Raw genomic sequence first — 18,443 nt, 5'->3', positions numbered from 1 at the left:
TCCTCCTCTCCTCCTCTCCTCTCCTCTCTCCTCCTCTCCTCCTCTCCTCTCCTCTCTCCTCCTCTCCTCCTCTCCTCTCTCCTCCTCTCCTCCTCTCCTCCTCTCCTCCTCTCCCGCTCTCCTCCTCATCATCACCTGATACTTCATGTACTCCTCCATGATCCTCAATACGGCCCCTCGTCCCCTTCACCCACCTGCGACACAACGATTTTAATTACTCAATAATTCCTCTTTGTACGGTACAATCCGACCAGCCGAGTCGGGCCGGCAAGCACGGCACAGCGGCAAGTCGGGCCCGGGGGCCCCGGCAACTTGAAGGCGGCGGAACTTCAAGCAAAAACGTAACTATCACAAGGCTTGTTCAACGAAGCTGACTCGTGATGTCCGATCAAGTTGTCTGCCGCCGACTCGAACGGTTGCCAATGTCTTGATTTGCCGAAGGCTTGGCCTTATTAACAACCTTCCGGGCGAGTCAGCGCGCGGCCCAGCCTTTACTCAAAGTTAAGTTAAAAATCAGTACGAGGACAATAATGAGCCTCGGAGAGTCGAGGAACCAGCCAGTCTGCCCTGCAGTCTGCCAGCCAGTCACCCAAGCCTGGTCTGGGAGGGGATGAGGGCCGGTGTGGAGGCAGGAGGCAAAAAGATGCGAGGTCATGTTGTCATAGCCCAGGCTCGTCGGGGATTCGAACCCCGGTCTAAAGATTCAGAGTCTTTTGTGCTAACCGCTACACCAACAAGCCAACCGAACCTCGCTGATGAGTACGGGGAAATGAGAGTATATATACCAGCATGCTGTCAAACACGGTATAGAGGGGAGCAGGCGGGGAGGGGGAGGATAGGCAGAGGAAGCATGGAGATGGAGGCAAGAGATGTTCCTGGTGCGACTCGTCTCCGAAGTGTTCTGACTCTACATGTTGGTCCTCCGTCCTTACAAGGTGCATGTGCGAAGTTGTGAGATTGGTTGAGGAGGTGCATGTTCAGAGGGAAATGGTTTGAAAAGAAGGTACATGCAGCAGAATCGCATATCAGAGCAAAACTCCATCCAGTACCGCTTCCCAGAAAGAGATCTCCCCACGTCGGTCCCCTTGTGCTGGGGAACGCAGGGATCTAGCGAAGAGTTCTTAGCCGCGGCATGCGGTACGGCCGTGCATTTCCTAGGCAAAAACGACTTGACGGAGGTGGGGGAGAGATTTTCCCGGCACGCCGCACAGATTCTTACTGTCGACATATGCCCTAGCAACGGTCTTGTATGCACTTCAGGCAAGGACAAGAAGCTGTGCGTGTATGACTCGAAGAAGGCTCAACTGGTGAAGATGGTCTATCCTCACCTGCACTGGATCGCCTCGGCCGCATGGTCTCCCAACGGTCATCTGATAGCCACTGGCAGCTACGACAACACGATCAAGGTCAATGATTGGAAGGCGATCTCGCAAGAGAGCAAGTGCCTGGTGGGGCATACGGACTACGTCACGGCGGTAAAGTGGAGGGAAGATGGGAGCGTGATCGTCTCGGGGTCGAGAGATGGCACAGTGCGGCTATGGGATGTCCACAAGGGGGAGGCTATACATCATCCTTTCCTTGGTTACAACCCGTGCAATGCTGGGATCGGCTATCAAGACATCAGCGATGGTCACACTCACACCGTTACGACTGTGACCTTTCAGGAGGATATGGTCGTCTCCTGTAGTCTGGACAAGACCATACGTGTGTGGGACGTCAAGTCTGGCAATCAAGTGAAGTTGTTGACAGCTCACAAGGGCCCAGTTGAAAGTCTGTCCTTCAGGGCGGATGGAAATGTGTTTGCTACGGCTGGAGGCATCGAGAAGAAGATTTTGTTCTGGGATGTGAGGACGTGGCAGCAGCTTGGGCACTCGTTGTTGCACTCGGTGTCAGTTCGAAACGTGTCTTGGAGCAGATCGGAGCTGAAGAAGTTGGCAGTTTCAGATGTCAACGGACATGTCTTCCTACTGGAAAGTGTAGAATAGAAACAATCTTGTTGATATCAATTTCCTTCCTGGTATCGTACATCTTCTGTGGGCTTGAAATCACCTTGTGATCAAGCAGCAGCGACGAAATTGAGAGCAACTCCGTTGATGCAATACCTGAACTTCATCTCAATATCTGCCTGGAAATATCGACGTGAACTTGTCAACACTTGTCACCTCTTGCCAGTTGGCACCTCCCAGATGATGCCATCATCGAAGACGTGCCCCTGCACGCATACGATCAGAAAAGTGACAACAAGTGACACAGCAAGGACCAGGTGTCCTCCGCACTTCACGCAGTGCACTTCTGTCCTCATTGCCAACATATCCATGTAGTTCCCTGGGCAGGACGTCAAATCTCCTTGACCTGAAATCCTTTGGCCCTGGGTACCTGTCTCCAACTCCACTCCTGGCAGCTTGTCGTAGAAGCTGGGCCACCCTGACATGTTTTCAGAATAAGAACAAAAGGATAGCAGTAGCCATTCTAGAATCACCTGTACCCGAGTTGAACTTGGTCTTCGATTCAAAGAGCTTGGTTCCACATCTGGCAAATCCTTTCAGTTGTACATATCCAGGTAACTGAATGTTGATCATACGCTGCGCAGCAATACGATCCTGCGCGCTTTTCTTGAAGCAACTCTGAGGTAAAGGGACGCTCCGTTGCTGCATCGTGCAGAACCGAATATGCAGCTTTCGACAACTTTCCACTCTTCACCTGACGCTGCGTTACTGGTCAATTCTGCTCGTGCAGCAAAAGTACCAACTCATTCCAATCAGATTCAGGCAGTTTCGGGCCAGCTTTCTCTGCAAAAGCAGCAGCAGGAATGAGGCAAGAACCGATCTGACGGCATCAAAGACTTCGGTCAGCTCGATCTCTCGCATTGCAAGGAGACTAAACAAACATACCAGACCGTCTCGGATAATCTTGCGCCTGGAAGTCTTCACGGACATCCTCTTCGTTGGGATTTCTTCATGATTATCATTCTTTGCCTTCATAGTGATGATCCGACTCTTAGAGTCTGCGCCGCGGGCATAACCTCTCTGCGCCCTCCAACTAATCGTGAAAGAACTTGTGGGGGTAAGAAATGCATCCACTGCCTTGACCAAAAGGAGAAGAGTAAGCGTGATCACTTGGGCTCCGAGAACTTTCATTGTGTTGTATGCCTGTCATACCATAGTTTCACATCAGCATTCCAGTAACAAAATATCGCGTTGTTCGCCTGATTTCACCTCGCACAGGACACCTCAATATCAAATTCAGCTGTTCTAGTCCCAATATCGCCCCTCCAATCTCACCCTTTCTGTTCTATTTGTTCTCAGAGTCTCTTTCCTATCTTTAAACTTTCGTTTCTTCCTCATCATGTCGTCCATCCGAATGGTTTTATATGAGACGTGATGGAATGGGGCAGCAATCTTTTCCTCCCTTCTCCCTCTTTACAATTTCTGCTGTCCCTTTGACCTGATTTTAAGATGTTCTACCCCCTCGGAGGTTTTGAGGGTACTCGTTGTACACCATTCCACCCTACCCCTACAGTGGATTGAAGATTTGGCCCAACCTCACCATCTTAATTGCAGAAACAAGGGGTAGTGATGTAGAGGGTTAGTACCCCAACCCCTGATTTTGGATAAACTACCCTACCCCGAACACCTAGAACAACCCCACCCCATAATTTGAAGAAGTGATGATTCACCGCCAGAGAAACTTCTACTTACCCCACCCCCGGTTCGAACTTGAGATCACCCCACCCACTAATTACATCTAAAAATTGCAAATGGTACCCCTATGTAGACTACCAGTACCCCCAAGAAAAAACTACCCTACCATCTTTCAGAACCCTATCTTTGACGAATAAAGACCCCTACCCCCCCAAACCTCATTCTAACGAGGATTCGTGTCCTTCCTGCCGTCCGCCTTCCTTCCCCCTCCTCTCCCTCCTCCTCCCCTCCCTCCTCCTCGTTACCAACAGCCCCTTCTTTCCCTTGCCCTCTGGCTTGGCCTTGTTGGGCCTTGCTCTTCTCCTCGAAGCCCTGAGCATTGTACCTCTGCTGTGAGCGTTGGAATTCAAAATGCTGTCTCGTGCCCTTTTGCGCGCCGGCAGCGCAACCAAGCGAGGGGCGAGCCAACTTCACTTGCGCGGGTTTGGTACGTGGAGCCACAATCCATGCACCAAGAGCCTCTCTTCTGCTGGCGTGCCTCCTCCTGCAGCACGCTGGGGGCAACCTGAGCTCTTGAAGCACATGCAACCGCTAGAAAAATATGCGGCCTGGTCTGAAGCGTTGAAACAAGCACCCGTCATTCCAACTCTGCTAGGATCCAAACCTCTTATCTTCATTCCAGACATGGAAAGACCATCTGAGAACATGAACGCTTCTATTTCTCTTGCGGGACAGACATATCTGGTCTCCCCGACAGCTGCAGGTGTGAGTGAGCCAAACTGGGACACGGAAGGCATGTTTGCCTCCAGCGTTCTCAAGAAAAGGAGGAAGAAGATGAACAAACACAAATGGAAGAAGAGGAGGAGGCTCAATCGATCATATTCGAGATAAGCTCCGGATATTCTTTGTGGTTTATTGCCATTTGCTCATGGATTTATCGATGTTACCACCTGCGCTTCTTGTTCTGCTGGGTGGAGACCATGTTTTGTTAGGATTTCATGCAGCAGAAGGGAATCAACCTGAAATGACTGGCGACTTGTCTCCTGGAAACGATCTCTTCCAGGAGGAGCCCTGCTCTGCGGCCGTGGCGATCCCCTGCTGGCAAAGCGAGGGCTTCCCCTGCTTGGAGAGGGTTGGGCTGGCTTTGGAGGATTCGTATTGTGCCGAGCAATGGTCGGTGGCGGTCTGCTTCTTCTCTGCAGGAATGCATCCCGTGAATCGTTGCGCACACTAGAAGAATGAAGATTGATGCCTGTGCTGCGAGTTTCTCCATTTCCACTTGTAGCTCCTGCTTCACCTTCACCTGTTGATGCCCTCTCTTAGCCCTGCAGCGTTCAAGTCGTGACCAATCACCTCATTCGCCTCCTCCTCGATCTCCCTCGCCTTGCAAAACTCATAAAACTGCCACGAAAACTTCAGAAAGAAATCGGTCGGTCTACCAAAACCGTCTTGCCGGGGTGTCGTTTCTGGAATTGTTTCTGAGGAAAGCAATCAGCGAGATCCTGTATCTTTGTGTCAAGACGACGCGATAGACAGTGTGCCTTTAGACCGATCGGTTCCGTTGAAAGCTGGTAGCCGCTCCCAGGTTTCCTTTGCTCACGATTAGTCTCCGCAAGAAGAGAATCCTCTCAGAAACTTGCAACACCGGCTTATCACCCAGACTCTTAGGCTCTCACTCACCCCTTGGACAGAGCCCTCGGTCGACTCAGAGGAATCTGATGTGTTCCATGCGCTATCTGTGACATTGCCGTCTGGTTCCGGCATGGGGGGCAGGTCTTCCAGGTCTTCGATGAGTTCTGATCCCTGTGAGCTGTCAGAATCGTTGGCGATGAACCTGATGATCGGGGGTTTGCATGTGAGCTGTAAAGCACGCATAACTCGCCTAAAACAAGATTCTCAAACGATTACATCTATCAGCGGCTCGAAGTCCTCTTCAGGCTCTGATTGAGGTTTCTGCTTATTTGCTTTCGTGTCTGCATCTTTCTTCGATTTTGATTTTTTCACATCCGGTTCCTTAGAGTCTTGTTTTGACTTCTTGGATCCTTTCTCCTTCCTGCAGATCGTTGATAGTATCAGGATGAGAAATACAAAAAAGGATGTTACCCTTTCCCTCCTCCTCTAAGGGAAAGAAAGATGCATCCTTCTAGCCTCTTGAGATCGCAATGGAGAGCATCTGGAAGTGTGTTGACGTGTACATGTCGTCTTCTCAGCCCTTGCCCAGCTAAAAGCAGGGAATTGGTTGGTGCAGCTCCTCCAAATCCCGAAATTAAGTTTGTGAAAGAAATGACAAAGATGAGGTTCGAGACGGAAGTCTTCGGCATCGTCATTATGCTCTTCATACTTTTGATCATAACCAAAGAAGTTTTGCTGTGGTTGTTTTGGGTGAATCTCCTTAGAATCAGCCAGGCATCGCCTGTTGTCCCTTTTTTCAGTTGGCCCTCCTCTCCCCCCTCGCTCTTCTCTTCGCTCCTCGCTTCTACTTTCCCGTGTTCGTCTCTCTGCTTCCTCCTTTCCCTCCTACCTCAGAAGCTCTGCCCCTCTCTTACTTCTCGATCAAGCTGTTCCACTGCTCAATGTTTGCATAATCAGGAGCCGGATCAGAATGGAAGGGGTGGTGTAGAATTCATGGGGTAAAGTACCCACTAAATAACAAAATATTGTACTATAATTGAGGGGTGGTGATTCAAAGTGATGGGTACAGGCAATCCTGGGGACAAGGGAAAGGGGAACAACGGCATGGCTACTGAAATGTCTTCTTTCCTCTCACCCTGCCCCGCTTGCTTGCTCCTGCCAGCTCTCTCTTCTCCGTCATCTTTCCTGGACCATATGTGACATTCTCTCCTCCTCTTGACGCTAGCTGTCTTCTCTGCTCTCCCATCTCTATGCCTCCCTCCAGAGCGCTTCCAGCTTTCACTTTCAGTACTGACGATTCTGCTTGCTCCCCTCCCCTCCAGCTTACTCCCTTGCACTCACCATCTTTCTCTCGTTTTCTCCTCTTATCTTGCAGTCATGTATGCTTCCCTCTCTGTCTTTCACTCAGCCCGTCGCCTTTCTCTTAATCCTTGACCTTACAATATCATTTGACGTCTTTCCTTGTATCGACCCACTCGTTTCTGCTCGCTGCGATGGAAAATTCGTTTCGTCCTGATGTGAATTCCGATGTGATATCAACAATGACCTGCAATCCCTCCCTCCCTCCTGCACGCTCTGCAAGATTTGGCTGCGGAATCTACCTCCTGTGTGCAAAGCAAACCTCACTGACGATTTTGTTGGACCTGAACAGTTGCTTGAGGAGCAGACCGCGCATGGATGTGGAGGCAAAATCAACCAAAGAAATCAGAAATCAAGTTCAAGAGCTTGCTCTCCAACACCATCCACGAGGTGCCCTCCACCCACAGCGCTGCTGGCGTTGGGAATGTCGTGCGGAGACTGAGAACTTGTCGCAATGTTTCTGTAGGTTTGCACGAAGCGACCAGGATGGAAAGAAACAGGTTGATGGACGTGATCGACTGATGGTAACTGATGCAGTTTGACGGCAGATCGCGATGACTGGGATTTCATCTGGGCAGATAAAGTTGTGCTGAGGTTCCCGCACTATACTTTGACGACAGTGCAGGATTGGATTAGGATGCATTTCGACGAGATGAGGAGCCAGTTGTCTAACACTGCAAGGTTTGACCCCAGTTCACATGTTCACAGATACCTGAATGTCTTTGGAAAAACTTTCTGCAGGGTGAATCATTTTCGGAACCATTATGAGTTGACCCGGAAGGCATTTCCTATTCTGTCTGAGAGGATCTGGTTTGACATGTTGAATCAAGGACCACATGGTGAAGAATTTCAAGCGCATGATATCAAGTTTGAGAAGGTAGAGCAGCCATGACACACTCACCTTGTTCGGCCCTACCCTTGACCTCATTGCAGAGAGGATCGCGCGAGCGAAGCGGCTCAGTACGACTTCTTCCCTGTATGGCTGAACCCCGTTGCATAATCTCGATGATCGTATCTCTATCATCACCATCATCACCACCACCACCATGATCAACAAAAACACATCATCCGATCTCTTCGGCATCAACCAGCATCAGCAACTTCATGATTCTACTAGAACCGAACACATCCAAGACATAGTAATCCGTCATGTCTAAGAAGTTCGATTTCAGGTCACCTACCTGCTACCTCAAGACTATGGTGTCTTCGTGGAAGATTTCAAACGACAAGTCTGACAAAGACGTGTGGAATTGATGTCGATCTTGACAATGCTTGCAGTCTGATCGCCCAATCTGGATTGCCAAACCCACCGGAAAAGCGCAAGGGCGAGGAATTTTTCTTTTCACGGAGTTGAAGGATGTATGTTGATACATTGACTGATGGAAATATGTGCTTACGTGGTTTATATAGGTGAAGTTATGGAAGAAGGCCGCAGAAAACAGGTAGGGAGAGGAAACCAGGCATGGACTCAGCGATTCCGATGTTGATCGATAAACAGGGGGAATCCCAAGCAGGATGATGAGGAAGACGTAGAAAATTATGTTGTGCAGGTGCAGATTTGGGGGGTGGGGAATTCATGTCCGTAAAAACATCAAACAGCGTTACATCACGAATCCTTACCTGGTCGGAGGCAAGAAGTTTGATCTAAGGATTTACGTGAGCAAAGTCAAGGTTAAAAAGTTGACAAGGCTCAAGGTTGCGCCTTGCAGGTGCTCGTCACTTCCTATATGCCTCTCACCGTCTGGCTCTATCGAAGTGGATTCGCGAGATTCAGCGGATTCCGGTGGCTCTCATGAAACCCGCCGGAGGCTGCTCATGCCGTTTGCAGGTACAACGGAGCAAGGAACCAGCTCAAGGACACTCATCTTCATCTTACAAACGTCACTCGTCCACCTCACAAGCTTGAGATCTCTTGACGGAGAGTATCCAGGTCGCCGTCCAGAAGACAGCTCCCGGCTACGACAGAGAGGTCCAACTCTCTCCCTCCTCTCCTACTTGCATTCCTCCTCTTCCAGCTTGCGTGACAAGCTGGTAAGGCGGGATGTAAGTGGTTAATCGACTGCCTCAAGCGCTACATGGTCAGCGTTCATGGGCAAGTGAGTGTCATCGTTGTTGTTCCTGTTCCTCCCCGTCCCCCTGGTTTCAGCCCCATTCCTACTTTACTCTCCGTCTCTCCCGTTTTCCCTCCACTACTCTCTCCTATCTTCCTCCGTTCTCGTCCCCCATCCTGTGCTCTCTTGGCATCCCCCTTCCTGTACTCCCTCCTCTTCTCCTTCTCCCTCCCTCGCTCCTCCTTGCCTGCTCGAGTGATTTCTTGTGCAAGGATGCCATCAACCAGCTCTTCTACGAGATCCAGTCCCTCATCATCCGATCGCTCCAGGCTGTGCAGGTCAGAGGTTTCCCCGCCTGCTCCATAGCTCTCACCCGTAACGACTCAGAAAGTGATCATGAACGACAAACATTGCTTCGAGCTCTACGGCTACGACATAATGCTCGATGACACGCTCAAGCCCTGGCTGGTGCTTGAGTTCCCTTCCTCTCGCTCCCTCCTGCTCCTCGTGTCCTTGAGTTCCCTTCCTCTCGCTCCCTCCTGCTCCTCGTGTCCTTGAGTTCCCTTCCTCTCGCTCCCTCCTGCTCCTCGTGTCCTTGAGTTCCCTTCCTCTCGCTCCCTCCTGCTCCTCGTGTCCTTGAGTTCCCTTCCTCTCGCTCCCTCCTGCTCCTCGTGTCCTTGAGAGCCCCTTTACCCCTCCTGCTCCGACATGCGCTCAGGCTTTCTTGCTCACAGCTCGAGGTCAACGCTTCTCCATCTTTGACAGCAGACACAGCGTCCGACCATGAGGTAACCCGATGCCTGAGCAAGCGCCCTTGCTCGCCTTCCTCTCCCCCTGCTTCTCTCCTCCCGTCACCTCATTCTCCTTCGATGCTCCCCTCATCCGTCCTCCCAGCTCAAGTGTGGAATGCTGGATGACCTCCTGGATGTGATCGACCTGGAGGAGCGAAGGACAGGAGACGAGGTCCCCTACTCTGATGTCTGCCGCCTGCTCCTTCTCACCTGCCACCCACCTCAGATCCAAGTCGGGGGGTTTGACCTGATCTTCAACGGCAGTGTGGTGAAGCCACCACGCCCGACGTCTGTGCAGAGCTTTCTTGGTTGCAACAACGACAGGACCGAGGTACGTCATCACTACCATCATCAATATAATCATCATCATCATCATCATCATCATCATCATCACTACCATCACCACAATCTGACATCATCATCGTCGTCGTCGTCGTCGTCATCATCATCATCATCATCATTACCATCATCATCACTGATAGTATCATCATCATGAATCATCAACGTCATCACTACCATCATCATAATCATTATAATCATCACTACCATCATCACTACCATCATCATGGCATCCGAGTCTCCGACATTCAGATTTTGGCCGCTCAGGTGAAACAGAAGGCCATGCGAGATTTCCTGAAGCGATCAGCACAAGCGAACAAGTGAAGAAGATGTACACAAACACGATGATTGATTGCTTTCTTCCTTTAATGCAAATTAAACACACTTCATCCAGAGGGCCTGAGTCTCCTGAGCGGGCCCTGCCAGAGTCACGGTCCCGGCAGCGGGAGTCCCGGCCCGCGGCGGCGCCCGGCACACTGGCTGGCCAATCAGACGCATCCGAGCCGGGCAGCCATTCATGATTGCGGCCCGGGGCCCCAGACTCGTGTGACTGGCGGCGAGCCCGGCCACACCCAGCTAGTTCAACCGGGCCCGAGCCCAAGCCGGGCGGCCGGCCCGGCCCGCTCAGTCGGTCCAACCGTACGGTACAGTCGTAGTACGGGCTAGTACGGTGCGGGCCGCGCTCGCCTCGAACTTTGAAACTTTATAGTATTTCCCATTTCGGGGGCATGCCCAAGTTTGGTAGTTGTAAAACTTCCCGATATAGGAGAAGCTATTTTCGGCAATATGGCTGGAGGAAGGGGAGGGGAAGGGATGGTGGAGGAAGGGAAGCGGCGCACTCAGAGGCAAATGAGCAAGCCGAGCTCCTTCCGACTTCTTCGGTCTCTTGCTCTCCTCGGAGCTCTGAGTGGAACAGGTTCGTTTTGTGGTTTCTATGCTTCGGTTTCACAGTGTGGCAAATGATGAGAAAATGAAAACTTTCTTGAAAATTTGCTTTCAACCTGTTCCATGTTCTGATCGGTGCAAGTCCTGTATGAATTCATTGTTGTACCCTCATGCTTTTCCCTGTTTGATCAAGTATTCTAACGCTCGTCCACAGTGGCGCAGCTGATGATCGGCTATCACAACAACAACAAGAAGTTTTTCCACCCAACCACCAGCAGCACCTTCAAGCTTGTGAAGCTTGGCAACGTGAATGTTACATTCTTGGACAAGACAAACCTCCTTGGCTACGATGGGCAGGACATGGCACAGTTGGGGAAGTATCGGGTTGAAACGCGTCTGGGTATGATTACACATTGCAACAGCGCCAACTTCAACGACGTTGACGGTATCATCGGGTTTGGCTGGGCGAATCAGAACAGAAGTGCGGCCATCTTGAAGACCCTGACGACCAAGTCAAGACCTCATTGGGACATCGTTCAACGTCAGGACTTCGTCCCTATGCCCAGGAAGTTTGCGTTCACTGCTGATGACAGCATTGGTGAGCTACAGCTTGGCGGATATGAGCCAGACTCCGTAGCCGAGCCAATGCAGATGTTCCCCATGGCTGGGTATGCTTATGGAGTGAACGTCACTTCCATCAAGTTCGGTAACGTCGAGCTGTTGGATTTCATGGGGAACCACCACGCATACGTGGGCGAGTTCGATTCCGGCACGACTTGCTTGCTGATTCCCAACTCGACTGTCAACGGAACTTTCAAGCGAAATCCGTTTGAGATCTTGCTGAATGAGCAGAACAAGGGTGGGACCTTCCCGCTCGTCTACACCATTGGGGGGGAAACGTTTGAGATCGCATATGAGGAGTGTGTAGAGCCCGCCGAGACTGCGATGATCCTGGGAGACCCTTGGTTCCGAAAGTGGATTGTCTTGCACGACCTTGTCGATCTTAAGGACAAGAAGATGGGATTGGCGCTCCGCAACCCCAGCTACAAGCTGGGAGTCGAGACGGACTCGTCAGCGACCCTATCTCAACATTCCCAGTATCGTGCCAACAAGGGGCGGAGCCAGGAGCTTGCAGAGTTCAATCCCTTGTCCAAGGTGCGGGCCCACAGGCGTATCACGAGCGCCAAGTCAGCGTTGACTATGGGGCTGTACCAAGGTCAAGCCGTGGACAAGGTGGCGCTGGAGTCACAGAGCAGAGTCACCTACAACATCAAGCTGTCCATCGGCACTCCGCCTCAGCCGTTGCAAGTGATCTTCGATACAGGCTCCTTCATGTTGGCCGTCTTTGCTGATCCTGCGCCGGAGGGGATGAAGCCCATCTTGGATGCGCAAGTTGGGAGCTATGAGGATAGTGAGTCGCCATGGGGGCAAATTTCGCAAGAGCTTTCATGGAGAATTCAGGGGCTAAATCGAACAGCACTGATTGGCGCCAACGTAAACTGAAATTTCTCGATTTGGTTACTCTGACACTCTTGTGCAGTTGATCTTTATCGCTCTGATAGTCGGAGCTGTCTTTAGCCTGATGAGCCGAAGAAGATCTCAAGAAAAGTACCAGGAGCTGCATCAACTGGAAGAAATGGTAAAGTGACCATTTCTTGCTTCTGTGATGGTCTAAATGTGACGAGGACAGGGCGTTGAAAGTGACGGGTGGACTGAATGAAGGTAATCAAGGGCATTTTTGAAAATGAAATCAAAGAAACTTTATCCATGTGTCGACAAGGCAGCACCATAGAGGAAGACATTCAAGGGTTTATTGTGGCAATGTGGAAAGGGTTTTCCTTGCGAGAGAGCGAGAGCAGTGTCTCGTAAAGGAACGAAGAGAGGGCCGAGACTGGAACCGACATGAAGATCTTAGGGGCCAGCCCCTTACCCAGCGATCGGAGCCCTTCTCTTCTGACCATGTCTACCAGGGTCTTCACTATAGAGGTTGACTGCTCCACCTTAGTCTGTATGCGGACCTTGACTATGTCCAGCGGGTTGGTCAGGGTCGAGCTGATCACTCCGGCCGACATCCCGGCCATAACGTTGAGGGCTTTGTCGTCGACTGTCTGCATGCGAGTGTTGAGCATCTTCTTGGTATGCTCGTAGCTTGCCCACCAGATCGCTCCTTGAGGAACGAAGAGCAGCAGGTGCACGTCCGTCCCCCGCCAGAACCCCGTTATCCCATCCTCTAACCAGATCTTCCTTGCAACCTCCAGGGAGCTCAGCGAGCTCGGCCCCTTCGTCCTCGCTAGCCCAGCCACCGGGCTCAAGCCGCAGCGCCATCCTGCAGCATGACCAAGGGGCTCGATCTGGATCTTCTGTACGATCACGTCGATGGGAACCCACATGGCGCAGGTGACAGTCTCCGCCAACGCTCCAGCACACAGCGGGACCAGGGGAGAATCTCTGAGCTCGGGCCCCACGCGTCTCTCCAGAGCATCCTTGCTCCAACCGTACGTGCTCAGGAAGAAGAGCTGTGCAGGGATGGTCGACACTGTGCTGAAGACGACTCCCTTGTAGAACCCTCGTATCCTCTCGGCTCGATAGACGTCCTGGCAAAGATGCAGGAGCTCGCGGAGGAATGGCCGGTTGGGCTGCAGATCTACTTGCAACTTCGTCTTCAAGATCTGAGAGGGATATGTGCACATCTGTTCGAAACCGTAGAGGACCGTCCCATAACCCAGGAAGTGAGGAAAGGACTGGCTTTCCCAGTACGTCGAATGTTTCTGTGGCTGGGCGATGTCGGTAGCAAACGTCAATGGGGTGGAAAGTGTTCGTTCTAACATTCTCAGAAAACCAGCCCCAGTCACTGAATATTCTCCTTCTCTTTGTCCTCCTCCTCAGAAGTCGGAGGTCAGCTTAATGATAGGTTATATTAAGTTTCCGGGGTTCTGTTTCATGATAGAGCTCGTAGATTGCTCTCGCCATCCTAGAGGAAGCACAACATCAGTCAGGGTACAGATAGTGCATGAAGATGCAGCACATGCTTCAAGGAACTTAATGTACCTCCGAGGGTACCACCTCTCCCGGCTTTCTCGTAACAACAGCTTACTTCTGGCATTGCATGCACTATCTCCATCTCAACAACACACTCTCCCTCCGATGATCATGTGCGTCAAATCCTCCATCTCATATCTCTCCCTTCCTCTCTCTCCCTGGCATCTTTCGCGCTCTCTCGCTCTTCCATGGCTGCCCCACAGGCTGGCAGCGACATAGCGCAAGTGGGGGAAACAGTCGGGGAAGATTTCAGAGGATGTAAGGAAATGAGGGGGTAGGGGTATTGACAATATCGCTGACTACGGGTGGTGGTCTTGAAGGTATCCATATTCAGGGTACTTTTTAAGTCAAATGAGAGGGTGTTTAAAGTTCAAGGGCCCAGGGGGGTGGGATATGATCAATTGGGTGGGGTATAGGGTCACCGGGTGGGCAGGGAAACAAATGGGACAGAAGTGGTTGGGTCTAGTAAGCCTGCCTCATTAGAGGATCAAATTTGTCAAAATTTGTAAATATTCCGAAACATTTTCAAATTTACAATGAAAGGTCAGAAATATATATTCATGGCTAGGTCCAACTTTGAGTAAAAGTTGAGGCCAGTGATCTAGCGGCGGCCTGGCGGCCCCCGGGCCCGGAAAAAGATTGACTAGTGACAATCAGGACAGTGCGACGCCATCGCGACCGTTCCCAATCGATCGACAAGCCTGAAGGGCCGAGAGACAGAGTGAGTGAGTAAGACAGAGAGAGGGAGGAAGAGATAGAGATCAGATCGGACAGGCACAGACATAGGATCATATGACTGATCGGAGCACCTGAGACGCCAGGAGGTGATAGAGTCAGACCATCGAACGGTTCAGGGGCCCAAGTGGGAGAGATGGGCAGTCACTGCATGTACGAGTGATTTTAATGTTCTTGCTCCTCCATGCCATGGATCGTGACTCATCGCAACTAGTCACCGGGTGACAACTGCAATTCGTTGTTTGATGATTTGTTTATCCAGGTGGATTATGAAGATCATGCTACTGTCTCCTTAGTGCCCTCGGGATGGGTCAGACGAATTCAGACCTCCGACTGGGAGATCCTGAGGCTTTCCAATGGAACAATACTATAAACCTAACGAGCAACGACAGCATCTTCAGCTTCCTCAAGAATAAGAACCAGGACGGAGAGCAACCGTCCGATGCCGGAGCTCGTGACCAGGTCACACAAAGGCAACGAATCGAGAATGCATTCGGGGGGCTGGGAGGAAAGCAAGTGCAGGGTTTTGAGTTTGGTAGGACGCCGTCGTACGAAGTGTACACTCAAGTGATCAAGTCAAGCGATGAGGCGGATAAAGAGCTTGAGAACGGAGATCAATTCTACCGCCAAGGGAATTACGGAGAGGCAAGGAAGGCTTACACGATAGCAAGGGAGCTCTATAGGGACAGGAAAGCCGACAACCTGAAGATGGCTGAGGTGGAAGGGAAGATCAGGTCTTGCCTTCCGCTCTCCAGGCTAGTGGACCGGTACGTACTCTAGCAGTGATCTATCCTCAACTTTGCTCATCTTCCTCGATTGCATTCATTGATTCTGACTGCCTTAGGAACGGGAAAATACTGCCGGCCGCATCAGACCATTTCCTTGAAGCCCAGATTCAGAAGTATGAGCACCTGCACTTCGTGTCCCCCGGCAAGGATATCGTGGAGCAAGGGCCTCTCAGGCACACTGAGAATCTCTTTTACCGACACCTGAATGACACGCCCGGGTGGCATGAAGGAGGGAGATACTACAACTTCAGGGGCCGAAAGGTGAGCGCCTCCTTTTCTCCTTCCAACCTGCCTCACCTCCAACTAAGATCTTGTCTCTACCCGTAGCTGCTTCTCCCTCCCTCTCCATCCCCTCTCACGTCCTTTCCTCGTCTGTGCGCTTCCTTGTTCATACCATCCTTCTCCCTCCTCCTGCATTCTAGTCCCTTCTGACCCTGGCTCCCTGATATCAGAATACCGACGGGGAACCGATTCAGTTGGAGATGTTGATGTCAGAGTTTCAAGACCGCGAGAGCATCGAGGCCACAAAAAAGAGGAACAAGTTCAAGGACATCCACGAGGAGACTACGAAACTCCTGAGAAAGAGGGAGAAGCAGCGCACGCAAGGAGTGCTCCCTCGACAGTTCGAGCAGCTCGTGGAGGAGGCGCAGGAGGAGTTCGAGCGAAAGAGGACGGCAGACGAGGCCTTGGAGAGGAAAGGAAAACACATCCCGGACAGAGAGACCTTGCTGAAACAAACGAGATACCTGAGGAACGAGGAGCTTGGAGAGCTGTCTAAGCTGCTCTCCAAGACAGACCCCAACTTCCGCTCCGTCATCTTCGATCGAGCCGGGGCCCTCAGGTCGTTGGAGGAGAAGATGTGAAACCAAGACAAGGATCAGTGTGCCGGGTTTTCAATGAAGAAAGGGTTCAGAAGGATCAGGGGCGATAGTAGGAGCGTTCATCCTGCCTCCTCCTCACGTTGGTCGCGGTCGGACGTTTATTTGGCAGAGCACCTGCGATGGCTGGGAGCGACAAAGATCTCCGGTCAGATCGCAGAGGCGGAGGGCCAAGTTTCGACCTGATAGTCGTCCGGGTTCGGCCGGTAGGTCGGGTCGATGAAGTAGCTCACCCAGTCCACCAGCATCCCGCAAGACTCCAAATAGACAGCTGGGCAAACCGCATCAGCTTCTTTCAGTGGGCAAACCATGGAACTCCTCGTTCCTCCTACACTCCCCATCCCACTTTCCCCTCCCAATCACCCGTCTACTTCCAGCTTCTACTTCTCTTTGCTCACCCAGCATGTTCTCGATCACATCCGGCTTAAACCCAGTCCCCTCCCCCCCAAGCTGAAGATTCGCCTGCAACGTGACCGGCTTGTCGATCGTCACCTGAACGCGCGTCAACTTCACTCCCCAGCTTGTCAAACTTCCATTACCGTCAGCGTGGTGGGAGGGCTGTCGGACTTCCAGTACTTGACGTCAAAGTCTCCGACCTCCACGTTAGAGGCTTCGAGGAAACCAGTCGACTTGAGCAGAGCCAGGAGGGAACTACAGCCTTGAAAGGCTTTCTCTGGCCCTTCCTCCACCGAGTTGTAGAAAACGGCAGAGGCCCCCTGTCTGGTCAGCTGCTCGAGCATCCGCTTTGCCACCTGTCGCTGGAACACTCTCCTCTCCTCGTTGGATGGCAAGATCCTCGCAAGCGACTTCCAAACCAGGTAGGAGTCGAAGTCCAACGAGTACTGGTCTGTCAGGTCGGAGGGGTCGAAGGAGACCCGCTTCTGGAACAGTGACAGGACCAGCTCTCGATCGCTGTCGACGGAGGCGTCTAGCTCCTGCACCTTCCTGCCCGTCATCTCGACAAACACCTGACGGGGAATGGAGTGTAAAGCTTCTGCCAGTTCCCTGTCGACCTTCCTTGCTGGGCTGATTTCAACTTTGGTCATCTCTGGACAGAATTTGCCTGTGGCGGAGCAGATGTAAACCCAGAAGTCAAGCTCTGCTGCTCCCCAGACCTTTGTGGTTGTTGCAGCGTTCGCGTCCTGCCTCAAGAGAACGGTGGACGATACCAGTGCCCCAAGAACCACCTGCAGCAGTCGCCTCCTGCTCACAGGGTCACTTGTTCCTTGCATCCTGCATTCGAGCCTTGATCCCCTTGAGCTGCACCTGTGCCTCGTCCTGTCGATGATTGAGCATCCTCGCATGAGTGTGAGCCTGTCGAGCGCGGAAGGTTGAGGGATGAGAGACAGGCTAGGAGCCGGTCCCTGCAACTGAAGCATGGCTGCCGCGCGCTAGAACGAAGACCTCACTCCTGCTCTTGTCGTCTGCTCTCTGATCTTCCTGTTCACTGCCTGCAACGCTCCCTCCTGCCCTCGCTCCCTCCTTGCCTTCCTGCTTATATGGATATCGGGTGGGCCTCATCCCTCCTATGACCCTGCGGTCAAAACGAAATGAAGCGTCACCGGACTCAACAGCGTTAGAAGAACGGGGAGGAGAGGGATGGGAACGGAGAAGGACAGAGCAGGGCAGGGCAGACAAACAGGGCAGGACAGGGCAGGGCAGGGCAGGACAGGACAGGACAGGACAGGACAGGACAGGACAGGACGAGGACGAGGACGAGGACGAGGACAGGGCAGGACAGGACAGGACAGGACAGGACAGGACAGGACAGGACAGGACAGGGCAGGGCAGGGCAGGACAGGACAGGACAGGACAGGACAGGACAGGACAGGACAGGGCAGGACAGGGCAGGCCAGGACAAGACAGGACAGGACAGGACAGGACAGGACAGGACAGGACAGGACAGGACAGGACAGGACAGGACAGGACAGGACAGGACAGGACAGGACAGGACAGGACAGGGCAGGGCAGGTCAGGTCAGGTCAGGGCAGGACAGGACAGGACAGGGCAGGACAGGACAGGACAGGACAGGCCAGGACAGGACAGGACAGGACAGGCCAGGCCAGGCCAGGCCAGGACAGGCCAGGACAGGACAGGACAGGACAGGGCAGGGCAGGACAGGACAGGGCAGGACAGGACAGGACAGGACAGGACAGGACAGGACAGGACAGGACAGGACAGGACAGGACAGGACAGGCCAGGGCAGGACAGGACAGGACAGGACAGGCCAGGACAGGACAGGACAGGACAGGACAGGACAGGACAGGACAGGCCAGGACAGGACAGGACAGGACAGGACAGGACA

General features: G+C 52.4%; 9 protein-coding genes and 1 non-coding gene across 10 annotated transcripts; 5 read left to right on the top strand and 5 right to left on the bottom strand.

Annotated features, from left to right (window-relative positions):
- Window positions 1-668: 668 nt before the first annotated feature.
- GUITHDRAFT_t68 lies at window positions 669-740 on the bottom strand. Its single transcript has one exon. It is a non-coding gene; the product is annotated as a tRNA-Gln (tRNA).
- Window positions 741-1,199: 459 nt separating this feature from the next.
- On the top strand, window positions 1,200-1,847 carry GUITHDRAFT_51104 (hypothetical protein; the record flags this gene model as incomplete). The annotated part of the gene is made up of 1 exon (XM_005828994.1): window positions 1,200-1,847. A coding segment is annotated over one exon (648 nt), but the record flags the coding sequence as incomplete, so codon positions are not given.
- Window positions 1,848-2,056: 209 nt separating this feature from the next.
- On the bottom strand, window positions 2,057-2,688 carry GUITHDRAFT_74241 (hypothetical protein; the record flags this gene model as incomplete). The annotated part of the gene is made up of 6 exons (XM_005828993.1): window positions 2,057-2,102; window positions 2,163-2,212; window positions 2,261-2,325; window positions 2,377-2,424; window positions 2,480-2,529; window positions 2,582-2,688. Coding segments are annotated over 6 exons (366 nt in total), but the record flags the coding sequence as incomplete, so codon positions are not given.
- A 1,200-nt stretch (window positions 2,689-3,888) lies between these two features.
- GUITHDRAFT_153657 (hypothetical protein) lies at window positions 3,889-4,768 on the top strand (the record flags this gene model as incomplete). Its single annotated transcript, XM_005828992.1, has 1 exon — window positions 3,889-4,768. A coding segment is annotated over exon 1 (362 nt), but the record flags the coding sequence as incomplete, so codon positions are not given.
- A 172-nt stretch (window positions 4,769-4,940) lies between these two features.
- On the bottom strand, window positions 4,941-5,980 carry GUITHDRAFT_111920 (hypothetical protein; the record flags this gene model as incomplete). The annotated part of the gene is made up of 5 exons (XM_005828991.1): window positions 4,941-5,042; window positions 5,087-5,143; window positions 5,322-5,501; window positions 5,550-5,694; window positions 5,745-5,980. 5 exons carry the CDS (start codon window positions 5,978-5,980, stop codon window positions 4,941-4,943), a joined length of 720 nt encoding a protein of 239 aa, XP_005829048.1.
- Window positions 5,981-6,950: 970 nt separating this feature from the next.
- On the top strand, window positions 6,951-9,834 carry GUITHDRAFT_158162 (hypothetical protein; the record flags this gene model as incomplete). Its single annotated transcript, XM_005828990.1, has 20 exons — window positions 6,951-7,022; window positions 7,099-7,132; window positions 7,181-7,215; window positions 7,258-7,313; window positions 7,374-7,413; window positions 7,463-7,509; window positions 7,566-7,608; window positions 7,805-7,861; window positions 7,911-7,991; window positions 8,232-8,288; window positions 8,342-8,415; window positions 8,461-8,512; window positions 8,563-8,601; window positions 8,669-8,728; window positions 8,956-9,021; window positions 9,071-9,151; window positions 9,418-9,471; window positions 9,578-9,646; window positions 9,701-9,742; window positions 9,799-9,834. The coding sequence occupies 20 exons, from the start codon at window positions 6,951-6,953 to the stop codon at window positions 9,832-9,834; spliced, it is 1,095 nt and encodes a 364-aa protein (XP_005829047.1).
- An 828-nt stretch (window positions 9,835-10,662) lies between these two features.
- On the top strand, window positions 10,663-12,346 carry GUITHDRAFT_141537 (hypothetical protein; the record flags this gene model as incomplete). The annotated part of the gene is made up of 3 exons (XM_005828989.1): window positions 10,663-10,729; window positions 10,913-12,192; window positions 12,239-12,346. The coding sequence occupies 3 exons, from the start codon at window positions 10,663-10,665 to the stop codon at window positions 12,344-12,346; spliced, it is 1,455 nt and encodes a 484-aa protein (XP_005829046.1).
- Window positions 12,347-12,500: 154 nt separating this feature from the next.
- GUITHDRAFT_74274 (hypothetical protein) lies at window positions 12,501-13,526 on the bottom strand (the record flags this gene model as incomplete). The annotated part of the gene is made up of 2 exons (XM_005828988.1): window positions 12,501-12,988; window positions 13,037-13,526. The coding sequence occupies 2 exons, from the start codon at window positions 13,524-13,526 to the stop codon at window positions 12,501-12,503; spliced, it is 978 nt and encodes a 325-aa protein (XP_005829045.1).
- A 1,252-nt stretch (window positions 13,527-14,778) lies between these two features.
- Window positions 14,779-16,123, top strand: GUITHDRAFT_141535 (hypothetical protein; the record flags this gene model as incomplete). Its single annotated transcript, XM_005828987.1, has 3 exons — window positions 14,779-15,239; window positions 15,317-15,521; window positions 15,713-16,123. The coding sequence occupies 3 exons, from the start codon at window positions 14,779-14,781 to the stop codon at window positions 16,121-16,123; spliced, it is 1,077 nt and encodes a 358-aa protein (XP_005829044.1).
- Window positions 16,124-16,138: 15 nt separating this feature from the next.
- On the bottom strand, window positions 16,139-17,631 carry GUITHDRAFT_164226 (hypothetical protein). Its single transcript, XM_005828986.1, has 4 exons — window positions 16,678-17,631; window positions 16,537-16,630; window positions 16,321-16,409; window positions 16,139-16,264 (listed from the first exon to the last, which is right to left on the bottom strand). The coding sequence occupies exons 1-4, from the start codon at window positions 17,515-17,517 to the stop codon at window positions 16,217-16,219; spliced, it is 1,071 nt and encodes a 356-aa protein (XP_005829043.1). The 5' UTR covers window positions 17,518-17,631; the 3' UTR covers window positions 16,139-16,216.
- Window positions 17,632-18,443: the final 812 nt, after the last annotated feature.

This window comes from Guillardia theta (assembly GCF_000315625.1).
Source record: "Guillardia theta CCMP2712 unplaced genomic scaffold GUITHscaffold_55, whole genome shotgun sequence".
NCBI lineage: Eukaryota > Cryptophyceae > Pyrenomonadales > Geminigeraceae > Guillardia > Guillardia theta.
The sequence above is the reverse complement of the archived record's forward strand: the minus strand, read 5'-3'. Positions and strand labels throughout refer to the sequence as shown.